This window comes from Phyllobates terribilis, unplaced genomic scaffold (genome assembly GCF_046119375.1).
Source record: "Phyllobates terribilis strain yellow unplaced genomic scaffold, ASM4611937v1 Scaffold_8__6_contigs__length_399053987, whole genome shotgun sequence".
Taxonomy (NCBI): Eukaryota; Metazoa; Chordata; class Amphibia; order Anura; family Dendrobatidae; genus Phyllobates; species Phyllobates terribilis.
In genome coordinates, this window is record NW_027362768.1 from 334,811,465 (window position 1) to 334,836,558 (window position 25,094).

Consider the following 25,094-nt stretch of genomic DNA (forward strand, 5'->3'; position numbering starts at 1 on the left):
GCATGTAGCACAAGACACTTCATCGGTTTTATTGCTCCATAAAAAAAGGCATAAAAGCCTGAGAGACAAACAAGTGAAAAATACATAGATTCCAACTGATCTATCATTTTATTGGCCGCATAAATATTTTCCGACGTTTCTTTGTGAAGGCGAGCATTATTGAGCTCTTAAAATTGCTTTTTTAATGACATCCATGACAGTTTTAAATTAATACCTTGTAGTGTATTTAGGGACTCGAAGCTTTTTGGGCGAGTGTTTTAGAGTATGTGATGTGAATATATAAATATCATACGGTACAATAGTAGTCGGGGAATATTCCCGGCTGTTATTGTCTGCCTCAGTTCAAGAATGTAGAGTCTCCATATTGCTAACGAACCTTGTCACCATGTTTTTTCTTCTTTTCTTTTTCTGTGCAGAATGTCACCATTCACCACGTCTCGCCTGATATCCTATACCTGTTCAGAGTACAGGCGGTATGTCGCAACGACATGCGGAGTGATTTTAGCCAAACCATGCTTTTTCAAGGTAAGAAACCTTTCTGGTTTGGGTAATGGATACATTTTTTGAGCTGAGCGAAAAGATTGGTAGGACCCGGTTCCAGCAGCCTTATCGGTAGTCCGTGGCTGCCAGACCAGAACTTTGTTAAACTCCTGCTTCTTGCGGGATCAAAGATGCCTTTTCTGATTAATAGGACCTCTCAACATCACACGTGTCAAAACGTAATGTATTGATGCCACCTAATCGGAAGAAGCACTGGTGATGCTGGTAGGTGGTTTGCAGTACTCTGGTCCGGCGACAATGGATCAATGATGTAGTCGCTGGATCAGGGTCCTGAAAATCTTTTTGCTCAACTCTGTATGTTAATGGACATTTTTTCATCTTGGTGCTCAACCAGCTGAAGAAGCTAAAGTAAAACCCCAGATTGTCCAAGTGTATCATATTATCGCGTAAGTGGCTGCATCATAAACTATGGGGGTATCAAAATTTTCAAGTTTAGGGTACAGTCAAATGGCCGTACAAATCGGACAGAGATCGGAACAGTGACTGGAGTGGCCAGCGGCTCTCCCGATCAGAGCTTGACATCTTCATATATTTCTATGCAGTTGTCAAACTCCGGTTGAGAGAGCCATCGGGCAGTCCGAACATTGCAATCCGACCTCACTCTGATTTATCTAGCCGTCTGAGTGCGCCCTTTGAAGGATGGGTTCAGAATCTAAAGGTTTAAGAAAGATACACGGAATTAAAATTAAAAAAAAAAAAAAGTGCCACACATGTCCATAGGCTGTGTCTGGTATTGCAGGCCAGGGACTAAAATGCAATGCTAGGCCACACGCATTTTTTTTTGTCAGGTGCCCTCGTTTTTTTTTTTTTAGCTGTAATACATATCTTATGTACATAGTTTTTTTTTTCTCCTTTTTTTGTCTTTAATCATTGTAGGGTATGAAAAGTATTTAGATTAAAAAAAAATTTTTTTTTCATAAGTGATCATATAAAAATTTTGCTCGGTTTCTCAGTTGTGTTATTTGCCTTTTTTATCTCTTAATTTTCAGTCAAGCCAATTAATTTCCAGTTTGACGGTAACCGCTTTACCGTTCTCCTAAAAATGAGCTGTCAGTATTGCGCTTTGTAATTAAGATATGCAAAATAAATTAACTGTTTGTTCGCCTGGTTCCGGGATATTCACGGCAGGCGTTGGATCGGCAGATGTCCGTAACGGAAATGAAAAAGCCTGACATTGTTAGTCCAAAATTGGAAATTAGGCAAATATTTACTGGGTACTTTGTAGAGTGTAAAAAGTTGATGTTTTCATGGATGGTAAACCTGAAAATTAATCTGGATAGACACTGCCTGCTGACAGCCCCTACAGAGGAGTAATGGAGCGAGAGCTGCTGAACTTGCAAGTCTTCACATAAGATCCTAAATCAATCTGTTAAGCTTAATTAGTGCATCTGTTGTTGGCTCTGGAGAGGCCCAGAGCTGTAGAACGTTACTTACCCCATGCATCAGAACTTTCTTTACCGGTGACCCAACCACAGTAGAGAACGTGGGTATCGCTTACTTGCGAGGATACCCTTTAATATCCAAATAAATCAAGTCGGAAAACTCAATATTTTAAAGAATAAAAACTTCATAATCAAAGAAATTGCACCGAAATATCAATAAGAATGAACTAGTCTCTTAACAAACGATCTTTTAGGTAAAAAGTAAAACCTGTGCACTTCCATTCCTTCCAATTATAGGGCTAAGAGATCATTTTTGAGTCATTTGCAAATTGTTGGAAAGTCATTAACATAATCTAAATAAAATTCTCTCCTCTTGGAAAAGTTATTCCAAAAAGTGGCTATTGGGCATTCAATTTTATGAAAATCTCAAAATTGCTGAACTTTCCCCATGGGGAAAAATTAAAGTTGTCACAATCACAGTTGAGCTTCTTTTCTATATTATCATGTAGCCCAAATACATTTAAAGGGAATGTGTCATCAGAAAATAGACTCTTGTTTAAATTAGGTTTTTGTTGAATGTATTATTTTTACATTTTGATAAATTTTTATTTTTCATATCATGATCTATATTAAAAAGTGCTGTTGGGCACATTAACATAGACTGATTTTTATAGAAACAATATCTGAGCATGCTCTAATCTCTAGAGGTTATTTTGAAGTGAGGGGGAGAAGGTGATCTGTGATGTCATCTATTGTGAAAGGTGTATTATGTGTTCCCGCTCACTGTAATCCTGTCTGTAATGATAATGGGACTGCTGAAAAGTCTTCTGTATAGAACAAGAAAACCAGTGAGAAAATTGCAAGATTTCTATTTTCATATCACAATCTATATTAAAAAGTGCTGTTGGTCACATTAACATACTGATTTTTATAGAAGCATTATCTGAGCATGCTCTAATCTCGAGAAGTTATTTTGAAGGGAGGGGGAGAAGGTGAGCTGTGATGTCACCTATTGTGAAAGGTGGATTGTTTTTTGGGGGAATAGTAATTTGGAAACTTGGGGGGGGAGGTGAGAAACATTATAAAATGTAAAAAAAAAAAAAAAAAAAAACACCTTTTAGCATAAAACCTGATTTAAACCATTTTCTGATAACACAATAAGCAATATTCCCATTAAAGTCACCTGTTAACAAATCAACAATATGGGTAATAAATGTATGATCGCAAAGACCCCTATTATTCATAAGAACGAAAGTCCCAAAATCCCCTGTGTGAATAGAGCAGTAGTGAGCATGCACCATGACTGCTTTATTCACTTTCATGGCACTGACGGAGACAAACCAAGCAGTCAGTCTCCTAAAAGTAAAGAAAAGCAGTGCTGACACACGTGCAGTACTACTTCATTCACATAGGAGACGTTGGGGTCGTGGAGGTCCCAGTGGTCGTACCCCCAGTAAATGTAAATTAATCACCTATCTTGTGTACAGAATTTAATGGAAAAGCCATTTTAACAAGAAAAACAGCAGTGGCTAGATGCTTGTAAATCACATCAATATATGACTTTGAATACTTGCTAAGTTTTTATGAAAACATGGCTGCTTTCTTCCAATAAAGCGCCACTCTTGTCCATGGGATGTATCCAGGCTCTGACTGGCCCACCGGGGAACAGGAGAATCCTCCGGTAGGCCCCTGTGAAGTAGTGCTGATGAGCATTGCTATTACACTTGGTTCACAATTTGCAGAAAAATGTATAATCTAATCATTCATTAAACAAGCTAGCCAAACTAATATTACATATAAGCAAAAGTAAATTTGTGTACCAGGGTCAGGTTATTTTTGCATGTAGCTGAAGAGTGGGCCCCAAGAATCAATGTTACTGGTGGGCCTTTGCCAACCCAGTCCGACACTTTCTATATCCAGTATTGCAGCTAAGCCCTCATTCATATTGGTCTAAACGCATGCACAAAAGAAGTTCTGTTTTTCTACTTTCTCATTTTGGTCAATAAAATGAAGGACACCATGATGAGATCCCAACAGACTCTATTACAGCCAATAAGATCCGTTGAACTATTGGTTTCTACCATTTAATGGATCCTGCATTGACATTATTTATGGATTTTTTGTTCCTAGGACAGAACTGAAAACTTGCTATACAAGGACAGATGTGAATATTGTCTTAAAAGTTGCAAAACTTTAGAATATATGATGAGTAAGCTTGTATGTGAGATATATTTGTAAAAAAAAACAAAAAAACTTTTAAAGAGATTGTCTCATGAGCCTGTCTTCAGGACTGCACTGCTCCCTGGCCTCCCAGCTTCCTGCTTGCTGGAGGTGGTGCACTTCTGATGATTGACTGACTGTTTAGACCAATGGCATGGCAGCACCTCTGGCCCAAACTGTGCACTCTCCCATGATGCAAGCAGACGCGACGTTGCATTTGCAGCATCGGAAAGTGGACTGATACTGGCCTGATACGGTCTGCTTACAAGCTCTATAGCAAAAAGCTTACAAGTGCTGTGCTTCTTACCTAGGCAACCAGTCACCTCTGTAAACTGCATAGGTGGCCAGGAACCTAGCAATGAGCAGTAAACTATAGAAATAAAAATCCCTCCATTCTTGAGAACACAAAATATCTTTTTTAAGCTATGGAACTATTGAAAGTGTTGAATTTTTCCATACAAATGGAAAAAAAAGTAATGGTTGAGAAGCTCAGTAAAAAGGGAAACATCACAAACCTTCTGTCACCCCTTTGTATTTACATTATAATTAAATGCTTTTCAAATATTATACAGTGCAGACCAAAAGTTTGGACACACCTTCTCATTTAAAGATTTTTCTGTATTTTCATGACTATGAAAATTGTACATTCACACTGAAGTCATCAAAACTATGAATTAACACATGTGGAATTATATACTTAACAAAAAAGTGTGAAACAACTGAAAATATGTCTTATATTCTAGGTTCTTCAAAGTAGCCACCTTTTGCTTTGATGACTGCTTTGCACACTCTTGGCATTCTCTTGATGAGCTTCAAGTGGCAGTCACCGGAAATGGTCTTCCAACAATCTTGGAGGAGTTCCCAGAGATGCTTAGCACTTGTTGGCCCTTTTGCCTTCACTCTGCGGTCTAGCTCACCCCAAACCATCTCGATTGGGTTTAGGTCTGGTGACTGTGGAGGCCAGGTCATCTGGCGTAGCACCCCATCACTCTCGTTCTTGGTCAAATAGCCCTTACACAGCCTGGAGGTGTTTGGGGTCATTGTCCTGTTGAAAAATAAATGATGGTCCAACTAAACGCAAACCGGATGGAATAGCATGCCGCTACAAGATGCTGTGGTAGCCATGCTAGTTGAGTATGCCTTCAATTTTGAATAAATCACCAACAGTGTCACCAGCAAAGCACCCCCACACCATCACACCTCCTCCTCCATGCTTCACGGTGGGAACCAGGCATGTAGAGTCCATCCGTTCACCTTTTCTGCGTCGCACAAAGACACGGTGGTTGGAACAAAAGATCTCAAATTTGGACTCATCAGACCAAAGCACAGATTTCCACTGGTCTGATGTCCATTCCTTGTGTTCTTTAGCCCAAACAAGTCTCTTCTGCTTGTTGCCTGTCCTTAGCAGTGGTTTCCTAGCAGCTATTTTACCATGAAGGCCTGCTGCACAAAGTCTCCTCTTAACAGTTGTTGAAGAGATGTGTCTGCTGCTAGAACTCTGTGTGGTATTGACCTGGTCTCTAATCTGAGCTGCTGTTAACCTGCGATTTCTGAGGCTGGTGACTCGGATAAACTTATCCTCAGAAGCAGAGGTGACTCTTGGTCTTCCTTTCCTGGGTCGGTCCTCATGTGAGCCAGTTTCTTTGTAGCGCTTGATGGTTTTTGCAACTGCACTTGGGGACACATTCAAAGTTTGCCCAATTTTTCGGACTGACTGACCTTCATTTCTTAAAGGATTGATGGCCACTCGTTTTTCTTTACTTAGCTGCTTTTTTCTTGCCATAATACAAATTCTAACAGTCTATTCAGCAGGACTATCAGCTGTGTATCCACCAGACTTCTGCACAACACAACTGATGGTCCCAACCCCATTTATAAGGCAAGAAATCCCACTTATTAAACCTGACAAGGACATTAGCTATCAATGTCCAGCCACTCAGAGAAGATGGTTAGAAAATATGACTTTATTTGTTTTTTTTTTTTTGTGAATGTAGTCAGATACTTTCATAAAACCTGTTTACAGCTAATTCTGCCAGTGAATTTAATGAAATGTGAAATGTTGAAAAGTAGCTGTAAACTTTGTGGATGTCCAGTTGGGGGCTTTCTCTCACGTTCTTCCAAGTCGTCTTGTCATCTTTCCATCTTGGAATAAATGTCTGATAAATTAAATTCCATTGTTTTGAGTACTAGAGAAATATATTTTGTGGTATAACTATAGGTGTTCAACTTGTCTGGGGAGACATGTAATAAAAAAAACAGTTTGCTCGGCGTTTCTCATGACCATAAATTCCATAAAACTGTTCTTTTACTGTTCTGTTTAATAAAAAAAAAATCGTATTTTTTTTTTTTTTCAGCCAACACAACTCGCATTTTTGAAGGGACCAGAATTGTCAAGACAGGAGTGGTAAGTAAAATAATAACTAGTTCTTCAATGTTTATTTCCATAAACCATTCATTTCCTATCTATCAAATGTATCTGTCGTTCTATCTATGTATTTATGTATCTGTGTTTCTTCAGTCGTGACCAAAAGTTTTGAGATCGACACAAATATAGGTTTTCACAAAGTTTGATGCTTTAGTGTTTTTAGATCTTTTAGACAGATGTTTCTATGGTTACTGCAAATACAATTCTCAGCATTTCATAAGTTTTGAAACTTTTATTGAGAAATACATCAAGTTTATGCAAAGACTTAATATTTATAGTGTTGACCCTTATTTTTCAAGACTTCTACTCTTCGCTATGGCATGTTGGATATCCGCTTATGGGCTAAATCCTTACTGATGACCGCCCGTTCTTGTCTAATCAGTGCTTGGAGTTTAGCACAATTTTTGTGCTTTATTTCTCCACCTGCTTTTTGAGGCTTGACCACAGGTTGTCATTGGGTTTGAGATTTGGGGAGTTTCCTGGTCATGGGCCCAAAATTTCAATGCTTGGTTCACTGTGCCACTTAGCTATGACTTTTGCCTTGTGACATGGTACTCCATTATTCTGCAAAAAAATATTGTTCATCACCAAATTGCTTCAGGATGGTTGGGAGAAGTTGCTTTTGGAGGATGTTGCGATATAATTCTTTATTAATGGCGATATTGTGAATGAGCCCACCACCTTGGAGGAAAAGCCACCACACAGGAATGTTGTAAGGATGCTTTACTGTTGGCTTGACAAAGGACTCATGGTAGTGTGGATCTTTTCTTCTCTGGACAATCAGTCGTCCACATGTCCAAACACTCTGGAGGGGGCTTCATCAGAGAAAATAACTTTACCCCAATCTTTAGCAGTCCTGTCCCTGTACTTCATGCCGAATGTCAGTCTTTCCTAAATGTATTTCTTGGAGAGAAGTGACTTTTTGGCTGCCCTTCTTGACTCAAGGCCAGCCTCCAAAAGCCTTTGCCTCACGGTGCGTGCAGATGCACAGACACCTGCTTTCTGGCGTTCCTGAGCAAGCTCTCCACTGAAGTTGAACCGATCCCACAGTTGAGTCCTATTTAGGAGACTGTCCTGGAACTTTCTATACGGAGTGCCTTTAAGCTTTCTTCTACGCAATTGAACCTCTTGTAAGTTTATCAGCTCATCAAGAACTTCAAAGCCGCAATGTCCTTGCCTGTAAAGCCTTTGATTCAAAGAAATGATAACTACACATATTTTCTTGCCAGTAATCATGGTTAACAGAAGAAGACAATGATTTCATGCACCATTCCTCTTTTAAAGAAAATAGTCTGCCATATAGTTCAAGCATGACAGAGTGATATCAGCTGCCTTGTCCTTGTTAACACTTTCTCCTGAGCTAACCAGAAAATCACTAAAATTATGTAAGCAGTATAAACAGCAGTATGTTGTGACAGATCTGAAATTAAGTGGAAATTAGGTTTTTGTGATTGAAGTTAAATTTCATTGCAAGGAATGCCTTTCCATTTTTTTGCAATTCAAGTGATCATCACTCTTCATCGCAATCTAAAGTTAATGCAAATTGCCCCTATAGAAACTAAAGCGGCAAACTTTGCGAAAACTAAAATTTGTGTCTCTCGGGGTGAAACGTTTCAAAACTGTTTTTTCTGTCTCTTTCCATTTGCCGGCTTTTATAACCTCTCTATCCTTTTATCTGTATTAGTTATACCCCATCACATGCATATTGCTCTTTACTGTCCGCAGCTGTAATAATAACAGGTAGCACTTTATATCCGAGTTTAGCTTTGGACCTTAAACTCTGTGTCCGGAGGAAGTAAATTGAATGTTGTTAGGAAATCCTTATTCTTCACTCTGTGCCAATTTTTTTATTTTTTGTCGCTAAGCGGCACATTAACAAGGGAAATTTGCTGACTGTAGATGACACAATAGTGACATCCGGTGGACACAAATGTAATTAAAATCTCTGCTCAGAAAATTGGCTTCTACTTCTGCGACCTATTGAATAGCTTGAGATATACGGGTTAGTTGATATGAAGAGCTTATATTGTGCAGTTTTTAACTTATTTTTCGATTCTGAATTAAATAGGTAAAACAGTCTTTATCTGCAATATGCATCCAGAAAGCTCCTGGCCCATATGCCAAATGTATCTATAAGCCTCCGTTTACCTGACAGAGACCAAAATGGTGTCCTCCCGGCCTCCCTCTAACTGGTACACCTCTGTATACACTATTTTTATGCTGTAAGAAATGGTGCTGTGGCATCTGGTAGGAGAAAAGCTAAATATGCACCTGTCGATTTCTGATTTCCCTATTATATAAAAGCATAATTTAATCTCTGGCTCACTAAGAGTTAACTTCGGGTTTACAGAAAGTAGTAAGGTGACACCATGGAATTCATGTACCAGGCACCCCATAAATATGTAATGCTTCAAAATGGCCTCCAGCAGCACAGAAATGGCAACGTGCTCCCTTGATTGCTGCCTCATGGGCCATTTTCTCACCTACCAACAGGACTGGAATTCAGAGACGCCACATGGACTTTAGTACAGTCTCATAATGTGGAATTAAAGGGGTTTTTCCCGATCTGTAGAAATTGATAACTTGCTCTAAGTATTGGTAGAGATGAGGCCTCGACAATCATCACAGTGAAGGCGGATAACCTTGGGAGCCCCCTTCAGTCATTGAAGTGTCCTGGTAAAACTGTAGTTCAGGACATGTAGGAAAAACTTTTTTTAAAGATATATTCTTATCTCTAGGATTGCTGTCACCGAATGATCACTGTCTGACCTTGTGGACCATGTTGTTCCTGAGAAAAATGGGCTGCCCCTCATTATTTTTCCTTCCATAGCTGTGCTGAATTTTGGCTCCTTTATTCAAAATCTCAGACATCGGACCACCAGTTATCATTAACACACTACTCCCAGAATCTAAAGTTATCGAATGTTATCCTCTATTGTAAGAGCTGTCCAGTGAAAACAAGATATCACCTATCCCCAGGATAGGTAATAACTTACTGATTGGTTTGGGTCTGACCTCTGGGAGCAGCAGCAATTGGCAGGAGGAGGAACTTTCATCCCCATTCCAAAATGGAGGGGCACTGTGCTCGACAAATCGCTGCTCCAGTCTGGGAAAATCCAAGTGCAGCGCGAAGCAGCTTCATAATGAATGACTTAAGCATCTGTCGAGCATGTCACTCAATTCCTACGGGGATAAAAATTCTTTCTTCTGATTGGTGCGGGTCCGTACAGTTGGACTCCCACTGATGTGCAAATTATCACCTATCCTGAGGCTAGATGATAACTTGTTCTTAGATGATAACTTGTTTTCACAGGACAGCCCCTTTTAACCTTCTGTAACTTGGTGATCGCTTCATATCCTCATCTTCAGTGGAGTGGACCTCCGCTCAATTCACTCCAAGGACTGGCACAGAATGCCAAAAAATTGAATGCAGCCCATAGAACGTAAATGGATCAGAGGTTGAGCATGTGCTCCTCTGAATTATTCAAGACAGGGCTGCAGAGCCTGGTTCTCGGGATCCTAAACTCATTCCCAAGATTTCCAGGTTGTCCCAGTAGTCGCATTAGTAAGTTGTCACCTCTACTATGATTCTGGGAATACCCTTTTTTTTTTGCCATCACTCGCTGATATGGAAATACTCCACTTTGGAATCCATTTGAAAGTGAAATCCACATTTATAATAACTCCCGTAAGAACCCCGTCAGCCCTGCATGTCTTATGATTGAAAATAGTGTCTTGTTTTATCTTAAATACAGAATGAGAAAGTTGAGACAGAGATTTCCACCAGTGCACTTTCTAAAAGTCTTATTCCAGGTAATGTACTGACTCTTCTTTTTCTGCTCTTTTCTTCTACAAGCCTACTGCTTCCCCTGCTTCCTCCGCTGACATGGCTCCAATCAGTTCTGGATCCTCCACCTGGACTTCCTCTGGCATCCCCTTTTCTTTTGTTTCAATGGCCACTGGAATGGGCCCTTCTTCAAGTGGGAGCCAAGCTACCGTGGCCTCTGTGGTGACAAGTACTCTGCTTGCTGGTCTTGGGTTTAGTGGTGGTGGTTTACCTTCTTTTCCTAGCACTGTGTGGCCCACTCGCCTCCCCACTTCCTCTAACGCGAATAAACAGGCCGCCAGGCCTGCCGTGTCTACTACTGAACCTTTACCGTCCACAGGCTCCGACAACGACGCTTCTCCTACAAAAACAAGCGAAGGGGCTGAGGAGGGGGACAAAGGTGAAAAAGGCGAGGGGGAAGAGGGTGAACGAGAACAGGAGGAGGAGGAAGGCGAGGACGGTGAAAAGAAGGAAAAGGGTGATGTAGCCACAAATTCTTCAGATGTGCAGAACCACACGGAGTCCACCATGACTACAAAAAGTGCCGATGTTCAAAAAGATCCCGGTACTATTGAAACTTTAATAGATTCCGAGCGAAAGCAAAATACTACTTTAATATACGTCAATGACTGGGCTACACCTACTAGGAGTACAGTTCCTTTACAAACCTCAGTGCCATCCACAGAAGATTACAATATTCCTGAAAACGATGGGACAGACTTGGACAACAGATCCACTGTTAACCAAGGTTGGTGACTAGATCTATCATCTTCGGGGGCTTCTGTGTCCTTAAAGCTACTGACTTTTCTTACTAAAAAGAATGTTTCCTTTGCTCAGAACTTCTGTACATAGATCTAACCTTTTTGCTCCAGATTCCTGTACATATCACTAACCTCACTGCTCCATGTCTTGACATCACCCAACCCTTTCTTTTTGAATTTGTCGTTGAGTAATTTTCCAAAACTTTTCTTTTTCTCTTTTATTTCCAAATGTGAGATTTTTCTGATGTTTTCATTAACTTTAAAAATAATGTACAGTACTTTTTATTTGATTGGGAATGCAATGGAGAATATTGAGGCGTAACTCTGCACGATGGTGGTACTTGACGCAGTGGATATTAAGTACAAGAAATGTTAGTGTGAGGACGTGCAGTACACACTTAAAGGAAAGCTATCATCTGAAAATGACCTACAGTTTCGATCAGGTTTTTGTGTTGCTTTTATTAATAAAAAAAAAAAAATGTAGGATCAGGATCTGACCATAACGACTATGTACATGCGTTGTTTCCTGAAACAAAAGGATATTAGTCTGAAAAGTCCCAGTGACCGGTGTTAAAATTGCAAGATTTCTATTTTTTATTTTTTAATACAGATTGTGATATTTAAAGAGCAAACAAAAGCATTTCCAAAAAATGTTTACAAAATGTATTTAACACAAAAAAAACCTGATTTAATCAGTAGGTCGTTTTCGGACTATAGCGTCCCTTTAAAGGAATTGTCCAGAATTAGAAAAACCTCATGCTTTTTCTTGCAGAGATGGTCGCACACCTGTCCTTTTGGATGTTTTTGATATTGCAGTTCCATTCCATTGAAATGAATGAAGCTGGATTAAAATGCAACATACAAACTGTTGACAGGTGTGGCGCCATTTTTGGTAGAAAGCAGCCATGGTCTTCTAATTCTTGACAACTTCCTTAAGCCAGAGCTCCTGTCTTCTAGTAAGACGATAGTAAGGGGCAGTAATGGGTTTTAGTCACCGCATATGCAAAGCCATGTATTAGATAATGTATTAAAGGAAACCTGTCACTAGATCTGGGGCCATTAAATCATCAGCATGTCTTGATGCAGTTGGCATTTAGCACTTTAAACATGCTCAATGTCAAGATTGGCTGTTTCAGTAAAAATTGTTTAATTATCTTATCTGGCTAAAATTGCAAAGCGCCTGTTAAAACAAGCAACTTTGCAATTTACTTTTTGTTAAAGATATTCTAATTTACTTCTTGTTGCCTAAGGTAACAGCCACCTCTGCAGTTTATCAGCAGGGGTAAGTATCTTAGGCAGGGCGCACAATGCTTACAAGCACTTTCCATAAAGATTTCAACCGTTGTTTGAAGCTGGCCAGATCACTGGAGTACCCCTGCGCTCCTCCGATGTTGCAGAGCAAAGCCGCCTCTCCTTGCGGCGCATAGTTCGGACCAGCAGTGTAGCCATGCTGCTGGTCTAAACTGTCAATCAACTGGGGTGCACCACCCCACAACAAGCAGGAATCCAGGAGGCAGGAGAGCGGGCTGCTCCTGAACAACAGATCATGAGCCTCCCTCCTGGCTACATCAGTTTATGCACAGTTCATGATATTGTTCTGAACTGTCTATTAATCTGGATCACACAATCCCCTTGCAAGCAAAAACAATGTGCTCCTGCAAAGCAATGGTGAGCTAACCCCTTTAAATACTAAAAGATTCTCTACACTACCTTGTAGATGAGTACATTGGTAAAGGTGTACTGTCCTTGTCCGGTGTACTGTCCTTGTGATTGTCTGCTCTTTATTTTACTCACTTATATAGCTCCATTAATTCCCCAGCGCTTTACAAACCTCATCATCAATGTCCCCATTGGGGCTCACAACCTAGATTCCCTATCAATATGACTTTGGAGTGTGGGAGGAAACAAGGCAAACACTGGGAGAACATACAAACTCCTAGCAGCTCTTCTTACAAGTCTACAGTCACTCTGTAACTGCAGACTTCTAAATGCTGACCGCATGTGGTGCACACACTGTCAGTATTCACCCATATTGCTGGTGAAAGTTGGCGGTCACGTTGCATAACTGCAGTCACATGTCGACTAGACTTGTCGGGCATTTCTTAATTCACTTGTATTGATGGAAGCTTGGCACGTCTAGTCGGAATGTGGCCGGAAATATGTAAATCGCATACTTGCAGTCATGTGACCGCCTGCTCTCACCTGTAATACAAGTGAATCCTAACACATAGTGACTGCAGACTTTTATTAGAAGATCAGACATTGTACATGCACCATCCTTCAATTGACTTGTCTCTTAAAGTCCTTTAACTACCTAATGACAAAATGGTCAGTATTAACATGGATGTGTTTGAAGTGCTAAATTCTGACTACATAAAACCATGCTGGCAATTAGAGGCATAAAAATGTGAGAGATTCCCTTTAAAAAAAGTACCTTTTAAGGGGTTGTTCAGAACTTTGATATGAATAGCCTATACTTAGAATAGACCATCAATATCTGATTGATGGGGGGCACCACCTGACAGCTATTACACGATCCTGCAAGAGCTGGAGCCCAAACAGCACTGCTCCATACTCTATGTAGTGGTCATTCTCAGGTACTGTATCTCAGCGCCCACAGAAATGGATTGAGAGATGAGCTACAGTACCCGAGATAAGCCACAACAGTGTATAGATAGAGGTGTTTTGGCTCCAACATAACAGCTGATCAGTGGCAGGCCCCCACCGATCTGTTAGTGATGACCGATCCTCAGATCCTGGACAACCTCTTTAATTTACCATTTACCATGGTCCTAAACATTCGGTGTTACTCATGCAATGTAGAAATTCTAGTACTAACCCATGCAATTTCCTGGACCACCAGCAGAGGGCGGTGTGTGTTTTCTGTAATCTGCTTATAAGCGTGCTGCAAAGTCTGCAGATTTTGATTAAAAAAGAACGAAACCTGCACCACTACCAGAAAGTTTAATGGCCACAACCGTAACACTACTATTTTTTACTGGAGACTGCAGGTATCCCTTTAAGAACCAAACACCTTTCATACAGGACTGTATATGGTCACAAAAGCAGAAACATTTTTGGCCAATGTTCAGACAGACATGCGGTTGTGCAGGTTGACGTATCGGGTTTACATTAAAAGTGGCTGGTGGAACCAGTTTGCTGGATTTTTTTTTTTATTCTATTAGATTGTGTTCCAAGTTTTGTGGAACTCTCTGTACCATTACAAAGCATATATACCCATGAGGAACCAAGTGTTAATAAACATCCACCTTTACTCTGTAATCACCTACCAGGACTCATTGTTATGTGGTTTAGATGAACGCACTTCCAAATATACAATATTCATATATTTCATAGCAGATCTTGACAACTGAGTAAAATCAAATGAATAAAGACCGGAACATTTTATGAAAATTAGTGGAATTTTTATATTAAATTCTAATATAGAAATTGGACAAAATCTTGTAGTGTTTTTATTATCCAAACATTTCTGCAGTAGATAGTTGTCATTTACCTTGTAATTAATTAAAGTTCAATTATGAAGAAATTTCCCCAGTTTTGTCCTTGCAGAGAGCTTTTCTCAAAGCATGGATGGACTTGCCATATCTATCATGTTGGGTTACTTATCAGTCTTTCTCATACGTCAAGTCTACCTATATTCACGATTTCTGATGGCTCAACTTTTTGCAACATAGTTGCTATCTAAATTTACTTTCTTGCCTTCTACTACTAAAAATATCAGTCCTAGGGTGGTCTCTCCGAGCCGTATCTGGGATCTTCTTCACTCGGGGCCAAGGTTTAGTTTGCTGCTCCAGCCCTGTATCTACAGTTAAAGGGAACCTGTCACCAGGTTTGACCAATGTGAGATACGGCCACCACCTTTCAGCCCTTATATACAGCATTCTGTAATTCTCTATATAAGCCCCCAATCCGACTTGCAAGACAAGAAAAAGAGCATTAATTATACTCACCTGAGGGGTGGTCCGGTCCGAGGAGAGTCGCTGGTCTTGGTCCGGCGCCTCCCTTCTTCTTTTGATGCCGTCTTCCTTGCTTCATGTGGATGACAAGTCCCTATGTCATCCACACAGTCTCCCCGGCATCGCGGCTCCTGCGCAGGCGTACTTCATTGCCCTGACGAGGGCAGAGCAAAGTACTGCAGTGCGCAAGCGCCAGGAAAGGTCAAAGAGCCCCGGGGCACTGCATTACTTTGCTCTGCCCTCGTCAGGGCAGAGAAGTACGCCTGCGCAGGAGCCGCGATGCCGGGGAGACTGTGTGGATGACATAGGGACTTGTCATCCACATGAAGCAAGGAAGACGGCATCGCAGGAAGAAGGGAGGCGCCGGACCAAGACGAGCAACGCCCCTCGGCGGACCGGACCGACCCCTTAGGTGAGTATAATAAAAGCTCTTTTTCTTGTCTTGCAGGTCAGGTTGGGGGCTTATATACAGCATTATAGAATGCTGTATATGAGGGCTGAAAGGTAGTGGCCATATCTCATATTGGTAAAACCTGGTGAAAGATTTGCTTTAATTCCCGGACAAAAACAAAATGTTTTTTTTTTTTAGCATCTGCTGTAGCACCCAACCATTGGGACAAATATGCCGGTAGTCCTCCCTCTAGCTCTGTGCCTGCAGTCCCTTCTAAGAGGAGCTAAAGGGAATCAATCACCAGCTTTTTTTCTACCCTATCTGAGAGCAGCATGATGTAGACAGAAATTTTAATTCCAGTGTTAAATAACTTCCAGGGCTACTTGCTGCAGTTTTGATAAAATCATTCTTTTTATCTGCTGCAGATCTAGCAGTTCTCTGACTGCTGAGCTCTGCATAACGCCCACATCATGAATTGACTGCTTTTGTGTACACTGAGCATAGGCAGAAAGCTGCCAATCAGTGGTGGGGGTGGGATTATTCAGAGCTCATAAATATGGAGGACTAAGTGGCAGCTGGTTTACTAGTCCTCTAGTGATAATTTCTTGCTTATAAAACAGTGATTTTATCAAAACTACAGCAAGCAGTCCAGTAATTGACACACCACTGGAATTAGGGTCTCTTTCTTTACATCATCATGTTGTTCTTAGATTAGGTGGCAAAAAACCTGGTGACATATTCCCTTTAAGTGAATCTAGTTCCTGCACTTATCAAGTAAAAAGGCATTCATTAATGTTAAACTGGTTTACCGGTCTGTGTACAGACCACGACTTCCAAACCGGCAACTGGTCTCTTGACTTTTACTCAACAGCCTCATATATGCCTTTGAAATTGTTCTGTGCCGCTCGGGGAGCTCTGCCGCTCGACTGTGTGAAGATGGCCTAAGATTAGTGAATGCTAATTATTTTGGCAAATAGAAGTGCTGGATTAAATTAGTTACTCTTACATGAATATCAGTTATAGAAAATTCTGTATGGTCTTTCTTCTACTTCTCCACGTGGGCTCTTATCAACACGTCATGTTTGGGACAACCCTTATAGTATAACTTTATACACTACTGCCTGAAAGTTCTGGAAAGCTGATAGAAATTAATTAATTGCTATATTACTAGATACATAGTGTAAAAAAATGATGGGTCGGTGAAACAATTGTTGGCAAAAGTGGTTGGTTGTATCTTCTGAACCAAGTTTCCACAGAACCAGATTTTTTTTGTAGGACTGATTTAAGTACAATGTCTTCCTTTATTAACCGCAGTGTCTGGAAGAAATAAGATACATGACTTACATATACTGTTTATCCAAAAAATGCTATATAGTGTATATGAAAGACCCTCTTGCCCCTCAGAAGCCTTCTTCCCCTTTCACAAAAAAACATATGTGGTGAGGGGGGTGTACTTTTTGCAATTAAAATAAAAAAAAAAACGTGAGTGAGTTAAAAAGTGGGACTTTGTTTAAAAAAGTAGAATATTTGTGACACTGATATATATTGTTTGTTACGAATTTTAATTTTTTTTTTTTTAAACCTGGTAAAAGTTCCATAAGTTTTGTAAAGTTATCTAAGCATATCAGAAGTTTCTTATAGATCGAACACCTGGGCGTTGTTCTTTTGCAAATTACTTTATGGGTTTTGGGCATTTTTGGATACGAAATGTTAGTATCATTTAAGACAATAGCTTCTAATTTGTTATTCTCCAGCACGCTAGGGGTTGAAGTTTTGAAACAGGCGAAGAGTGACAAGTTGGAGACTAGTAGTCTATTTAATGGCAAGAGTTTTAATGTTTTATTTTGTATATTCCATTCGATCAATTTCGCTTGTAACCTGCAGAGGGCAGCTCAGTGCTTTTCTGAACTTTCCTGACGGTAAGATAAAGCAATTTTTAATTCGGCTGCATTATTTTGACTTGATGGCAATGATGTTTTTTATTTTTTTTAGATTAAAAATGCACGACTAATTTATCCGAAATTCCGAAATTGATTTGTTTTAATTAACGTTCAATTTGTTTAGAGCTGAATATCAACCTTCAAATGGGAAGTGAACTTTTAACAAACTTTGCATAAATCAATAGTACAAGCGAATGTAAGAAACTTTGTGATATATATCAGCAGAGAAATCTGTTTCATTCCCCAATTATGAGCCAGTTCTTCCCTTTTTTCCATGAGTCTGGAACCAACCATCCATTCTGAAAAAAAAAACACTGCTCAGATTCCTCTTGTCAGATCAACGAGTCTTAGAGTGAGGTGTCAGGTTATACCTTTATTATACTCTGGGAGTCTCCCTCAAGGTCTCACTCCTCCCCTCTCCACAAAGTCTTTTGCCTAACTTCAGTGCTGGATTCACATCTACACAGCTCAGTACCACTGTATACTTTCCTCTATAACTCTGCTGCTTCTCTGAGTTTTAAAAAAGGAATGAAGAGCAGGAATCACACTCTGTGTAGTTCTTTGTATGGAAAACCTCATGGCAACTAGTCTTTTTCAAATTTTGGGATTTATCCTGCATTTTCACCAGTTTTCACCTCTATAGGTTCTAAGTCATATAATGGCCAGATAGTGTTATTCATCATGTACATGGCAGCTTATCCTGAAAAGTACTTGAAAGTATGGTAAAACTTTAAGTACCACCAAAACACTTGACTTAAAGATAGTTTTTCTTACAGATGTGTCAACAGAAAACTCCATTTGAAGTTCTGGATGACCTTGAAATATCTAGTCTTTGAAACAAAGTTGTCATATCATAGTTTACCTTGGACTTTAAGGAGTTTGAACAGCCCTTTTTTGCTAGATCGGTTCCGTAAAGATAAACTGGTCTCAGTCCTTTGCAACTACAAGCCTTAGAAATCAGCTGTAATAAGTGAGGAAGCACAGCAGCAAGGGTTTCATTTTTCCTGCAGCGCCACCACAGGAGAAATGAAGACTTCCAATTGAAATCCATGGAGTCGCTAGATCCTCCAAGATTACTAGACACTCTTTGTTCCACTTTTCCAATAGTGTATAGCAAGCTGCTTATCTCCTCTAATTCTTTAGCATTGAAAAATTATGAATATAAATGAAGGATTTAAACATTTTTTATATTTTCATGGCTAAACTCAATTAAATCAATCAAAATTTACAGTTGTGCATTACTAAGAAAAAAAAGCATTATTACCAATCTGTCCTATAGGGGAGCAGTCCTGCTATAAAAGGGGTTGTCCAGGTTTGGAGCTCAAGTCTGCACTCCCTATATGTAATTGCACACTTGTGAATCCTGACAGCGTGCAAAGTGCGGACTGTCAAGATTTTCCAGTGCCTGTAGCTGGCAGTCATGTATGTGATGTCTAGTTGGAATGTGGCCGGAAGCATGCACATCACATACATGACTGCCAGCTCCTGGAACCGGCACTGGAGAACACAACTGAATTGAGTGAGGTCGGAATGTGGCCAGAAGAATGCACGAGTCCGACCTCACTCAATTCATTTGTGTAGTTGGAATCTGTCCAGGAGTATGCATATCTCATAGTTGCGGCTATATATGTAACTGCAAACTTGTGAATCCTGACAGCGCGCAAAGTGCAGGCTGTCAAGATTCTCCAGTGCCGGTTCTAGGAGCTGGCAGTCATGTATGTGATGTGCATGCTTCGGGCCACATTTAGACTAGACTAGTCCAGCCTTACTTGATTCACTTGTATTGAGCAAGGCTGCACATGTCTAGTTGGAATGTGTCTGGGAGTATGCAAATCTCCTACTTGCAGTCACACTCTCAACACTGGAGAATCCTCACAGCATGCACTGTGTGCTCCATTAGGATTCACAAGCCTACAGTCACAAGGAGTGACTGCAGGCTTGAGCCCTAAGCCTTGACAACACTATTAATAATTTTTTTTGATCCCAATAGTCTACCCGCCCTTTTTTTTTTATATAAATTTTACACCGCATTTTATAAAACGGTACACTTTGACGCAATATTTTGTGTGGCAAGTCCAATGACATGCTGAGTAAAGCGCCCCATATGAAATGATCAAAAACTTTTGTGTGGAGCAAAGACTCATGACCCCAAGTTCATTTTTAAATAACCACCTGGCTCTGGGGTTGGGAATCTAGTAGTTTTAGCTTGCTAAAACTGACCTAATGTGTCCATTATATTAAGTATTTTGACCACAGCATATTTTACTGGCTGCTTTTATCAGCAAAGTGGCTCATTAATGCATTTCCAGTTCAAACATTAAGCAAGGCTGTGTAGCGAGACACTATGATGTTCGTGGGTAGTAAATATGGCCATTAATCATTGGCTTTGTGCAGTAATTTTGTATGGCTTGATAATTAACTTTATCCCACTGGTGTGAATGTAGATCAGTGCTAACATTTACCTTTTTAACGTCTTACCTACTGGCAATTTCTGGTGTGATGCAAAGTGTTTCTTTAAAGAAAAAGAACAAACAAAAAAACGCTAACTTTAGATTGAGTTCGTATTGACATGTCGTCAGACGCTGGGTCAACTGAGATCAGCAGGGGGCCAGGTAGCATTGGAGCAGCAGGAGATTGGTAAGATGAGTGTTTCTTCTTTTGATACAGGAAAAAGCCAATAGATAGAAAAATATTAAGATTTGAGAGTCCTCAGTGGTTGATACCTTTTAATGGCTAACTGAAAATATGGTAACAAATTGCAAGCTTTCGAGACTACTCGGGTCTCTTCAGGCATAGAATAACAAAAAATCTGAAGAATCACATATTTATACACAACAGGGCACAAGAATAATGCTGTAGATGAGACAAGTGACGTGAAGCCGAACTATGAGTATGGGAGGGTGGAGAAAGAGTTGTGGCCATAAATATATAAGCAGTTCATAGATAAGGAGGGTGAAAGTTTTATTGTCCTGTGATTGAGGTCTGATCCAGGGTTCTGATTCCCCCCCCCCCCCCCCAGGTCTGAGGAGCACTTTCCTTAGTTGATGTAGAATGACATAACATTAGTGTTGAGTATGTTCTATTAACCCTTTCGCCGAGTATGCTCGGTCCGAGCTCCGAGTATTTACAGCTGCTCGGTGATATGTTTGAATCGCTCCCGTGTGCATGATTTGCTACTGTTTGACAGTTTTACTACTCGTGAGGAATGTCTATTTCTTACACATTCCTCACATGTAATAAAGCTGTCAAACCGTTGCAAATCATGCACACGAGAGCGATTTAACCTTATCACCGAGCAGCTGTAAATGCTCGGAGCTCGGCCCAAGCATACTCAGAACAGAACATACTCGCTCAACACTACATAACATCCATGTGACACATTCATTCCTGCACTGAGTGTGTTAAAGGTTGTCATGAGTTTGTATTCCCAAATTTTTCTGTCTCTGAGATTTGAAGTTAGCTTTTAATACTAGTAACTTCATGTCCACAATGCTGTGATCAGGGATACAAAAATGTTTGGCCCCTGGTAGGTATATTCTTTTTTCCTTTATTGTGTGGCGATGAGAATCCACACATCCTAAATTCTATAAATCTGGAAATCAAAGAAGACCAATTATTTCATGTGTGGGCACCCTTACTGAGCAAGTTTCTGGATGGGTAGAGGGTATTCTCTACCAATATTATGTTGCTTCTTTTGACATTTTTAGACCATTTTAAACAGTTTTTATTAAAAAGTCATGGGGTTGTAAAACAATTATTTATGAATAGGTTGTATGTTCATTATAGGGGTAGTTCCGCTCAGTTCTGCATCAGAAAGCGACCATCATGTACCTGTTCTACATGGTGATTCACTCTCCACTTTACCCAGAAAAATTGCTGTAACTTCTAAAAGACGCAATCTATCTTATTGAAATTTGGACTGTACGTACCTGTTCATGTGAAACTGATGGTTTAAAGCAGGTGTTGAAAATGTCCACCGTTCGCATCCAAGCACCCCTTGCTTGCGTCGTTCCATATTGTTGAATGCATTTCGCAGGATGTCTGGGGTCATAGCCTGAATTTCTCGCTGTATATTCTCTCGGAGTGCCTATAATGTTTGTGGCTTGTTACTGTACACCCAACCTTTCTAATGGCCTCAAAAGGAAAAAATCTGGCGGTGTTAAATCAGGCGGTCTTGGTGACCACAGTCCCTTGGAGATTACTCATTTTCTGGATGAAGCGGCATCTCGTGAAGCATGTGCGGGTTGTCAGCTGCCTAAATATGGGTGTTTTGTGAATTGATGTAGCCACATAGGTGATACTAAGCTTTGTCAGTGCACCACGCATAGTCCAATATGTTTTCTTTTTCAGCAATGAAGGTCTAGAACCACTGACAATAACAAATTATTTTCTCTTGATCGGGCCCTTTCAATTCCTGAACAACAGTGACTCTGTACTGGCGAGAGGATGTTTCTCGTTGCTGAGGTTCATTGCACTTTCCCTTTTCATGAACTAAAGGATGTACAGTCCAAATTTTAGTATGGTCGATCATCTCTTTTAGAAGTTACAGCAATTTTCCTTTTTAAAGTAGCGAGTGAATCACCCTCTATTTAGTAGACAGATGCACGATTCCTTTGAGGCAGATGTCTGTAGGCGTGACCTTACCGGCCTTGCTCACGTCCCAATGTAAAAGTTGGCGTAGCTGGATTACCCCTTTTAATCCATGTTGTCCCAACAGGACAAGTGTAGTCTAAATTCCTCAATAGTGGGCATCTCTTGCTCTGGTTCCTATCTGTTGGCTATCATAGAGCACCTCCTGCTTTGGTGGACTCTGAACAGTCAGTGCTGCTGTAAATCTTGACCTTTTTGGGTCACACATGTCTACAGAATAAAAATGCATCCATGATCTGATCTATCAACAGAGTGAAAATGATCTGGCGAAATATAAAATTGCTGCGATGGAAAAATTACAAAATTTTTGACATATTTTTTACTGGACTCCACTTTTAATGCAGGAAAATGGTCTCCAACTAGCAGCTCTTCCAGCTGTTGCGATATTACAACCACCAGCATGCCGTACTGGGGGTTGTACTTTTGCATCAGCAGAAGATTGAAAGTCACCAGTGCAGAGTTGAAGGATGGTGTCAAGGCTTTAAGTATTTTTTTGTGTCACGCCTCACCCCTCATGATCTACCCAAGGCATAACATTGCGTTTGGCTGGAGGGTTCGTTTGACATAGAATTCTGTTCCACAGAGCTAGCACTTATATTGCCAACTTTACAAAATAGATTAAAAAATGAGTACTAACTTCTAAGTCTTAAAGCAAAGTGTAAATTTGTCCTCTCAGTCCTAACGACCCAATGGTAATGTTGGGTCATGTATTGGATGTCACATTTTATTGCTATTAATATTTATTAAAATCCAAATTTTATTGCATGTGCCACAGGAAAGATCATGTAGTTGGCACATATTTATTTTACTCACATATACAGCGCCATTAATTCCTCAGCACTTTAGACATCATCACTGTCCCCATTGGGGGTCACAATCTAAATCTCTTATCAGTATGTCTTTGGTGTGTGGGAGGAAACCTTAGAACCCGGAGGAAACCCACTCAAACACGAGGAGAGCATACAAACTCCTTGCAGATGATGTGCTTGGTGGATTTGAACGATATGTGTGTTTTTCTATGCAATATCCAATAGTATATCTATTGACAATATCAACCAGTTCTAAATTTTTATCCAATCCATAAATTTTTATCCAATACACATTTCCTGGATGTTAGTCGTAAACCCTTCCCTCTGAGTCTGCTGTATTAATCCCCACCGTCCCACTCCCTAAAAAAACAGCGCCCCCCTCTTGTCCAGGGGTGGTGTTTGGTATTGTGGTTCATTCCGAGTCCTGCAAATAATGCTGAGCTCTAAATCGTATTCAAGTCCAGGGATAAAAGTGGCATTGTTTTTGTTGTTTTTTTAAAAAGTTTTTTTTTCTTAATTTCAGACATTATTCACTTTTGGAGACAAATATTCCCCTCCCCCATTAGTAAAATGAGTTTAATGAAACTGGAAGAAAAAAATTGTGTGGGAGCAATTGTTTGAAATGTAAAAAAAAATAAAATACAAAACCAAGCGTTTTTTTAGCGCCTTTCTTGCTCATAAGTTGTCTAGTATTGCAGCTTAGCTGCATTTATGTGAATGCAGTTGTGCTGCAATACCAAATTTGGCCTGTGGATAAGAGTGGCTCTGTTTGTAAGCTAGTTTTTAAAATAGCCCAATTTTTTCTAATTTTATATAACTTTTTAAACTTGTATTAGAAACCTGTGTAATGTACCTGTATCCTCACCATGACTATTTAGTTTGACATCTTGTGCTAGTTTATAAATTGTGTACTTCAGTATTTTCTTCATGGAAGCCTATAAAGATAGGGGACCGAACATTAGCACATATGGTGTCGCCTGACCATGTCTGGCCTTAGAGAACCTACGAGCCGGCGGTCCATCCACCGATATGGTCATCAAGCCTTCTACATGATATAACGCAGACGTTCTGCTCATATTTGTATATTTTGCCAGCACTACATAACGGTCCTGTATACCCAATTGACCAAAGATGTAACATAACACATCTGTGACTAAAAAATAACTTGGCCTGGGGTAGAGAGAAAAAATGAAATAAAAGTGTAAAAAAAAATGTATAAAATGTTCTAAATGTGTAGTAATGAAACTGGTCCATAGAATTTTATCACTACTGGTTAATGAACTTGTAAGAAATTTCTATATGCAGTGAACTGTATTGTAACATATTGAGGTTAAATAATAAAGGTCTTAATACTCTTTCATCTGCTTAATGCTTGTTCATTTCAAGCAGCGTCACCCCATCGTTTCACCTTTTGGCCTTCTTCAGGCTCATCCTGCTGAGTTCATACCTCACACACTTATCATACTGCTATCAGGATGACGGAGGGGGCAATGGAAAAACAACAATGGGGCCTCCCTAGTGCTGGTTCACACCACCATCTCATCCTGCTCTCGTTGGCATCAACTTTTCTATCTCTGGTAGTAGAGAAGGTCACTCATCTGCAAAATATTTTGGTTCCTTTACTGGTCAATAGCATCCATGGGGAAGAGATTGGGAACCTATCTGAGCTAGGGTCTTTCCCTTTTTGGGTTACATCAGTGTTCGAGAAGAAAAATTGGGATGTTCCAGCTTCTGGTAAAATATTGGAGATTAGTCCATATTTATTAGATTAAAAATCCATATTGCTTTGAAAAAGAACGCTGGATTGTATTTGAAACGCGTTGTCTGGTCTTTGTCTCTCGCACCTTAATTTTGATATGGACTTTTAATTTAATAAAGATGGACTGATCTCCAATATTTTACCAGAAGCTGGAACGTCCTAATTTTTCTTCCCGGACATTGCCACGTTTGGTCAGAACGTTGTTCTGACCACACTGGATCCTATTTCTCAGTGGTGAGCTGGCGTTTCTTCCATTTTCCTGTTACATCAGTGCTCCCCAACTCCAGGCCAAGTGATAATTCCATCATCCATACAAAAAAAAATCCTGAAAGCATGATCTGTTGGTGACTCTTGAGGACTGGAGTTGGGGAACACTGGGTTACATGATTCTTT

General features: G+C 40.1%; 1 protein-coding gene across 2 annotated transcripts in view; it reads left to right on the forward strand.

The window, feature by feature from the left end:
* PTPRG (protein tyrosine phosphatase receptor type G) overlaps positions 1–25,094 on the forward strand; it is a 595,254-nt gene that overhangs the window by 433,653 nt on the left and 136,507 nt on the right. The window contains exons 10-13 of one of the 2 annotated variants that reach the window (XM_073644647.1): positions 417–525; positions 6,518–6,567; positions 10,344–10,401; positions 10,755–11,162. In XM_073644647.1, coding sequence (XP_073500748.1) covers positions 417–525; positions 6,518–6,567; positions 10,344–10,401; positions 10,755–11,162 — 625 coding nt within the window. Of the gene's footprint in view, positions 1–416; positions 526–6,517; positions 6,568–10,343; positions 10,402–10,444; positions 11,163–25,094 lie in introns of both variants that reach the window. The other variant, XM_073644646.1, reaches the window with a different exon arrangement.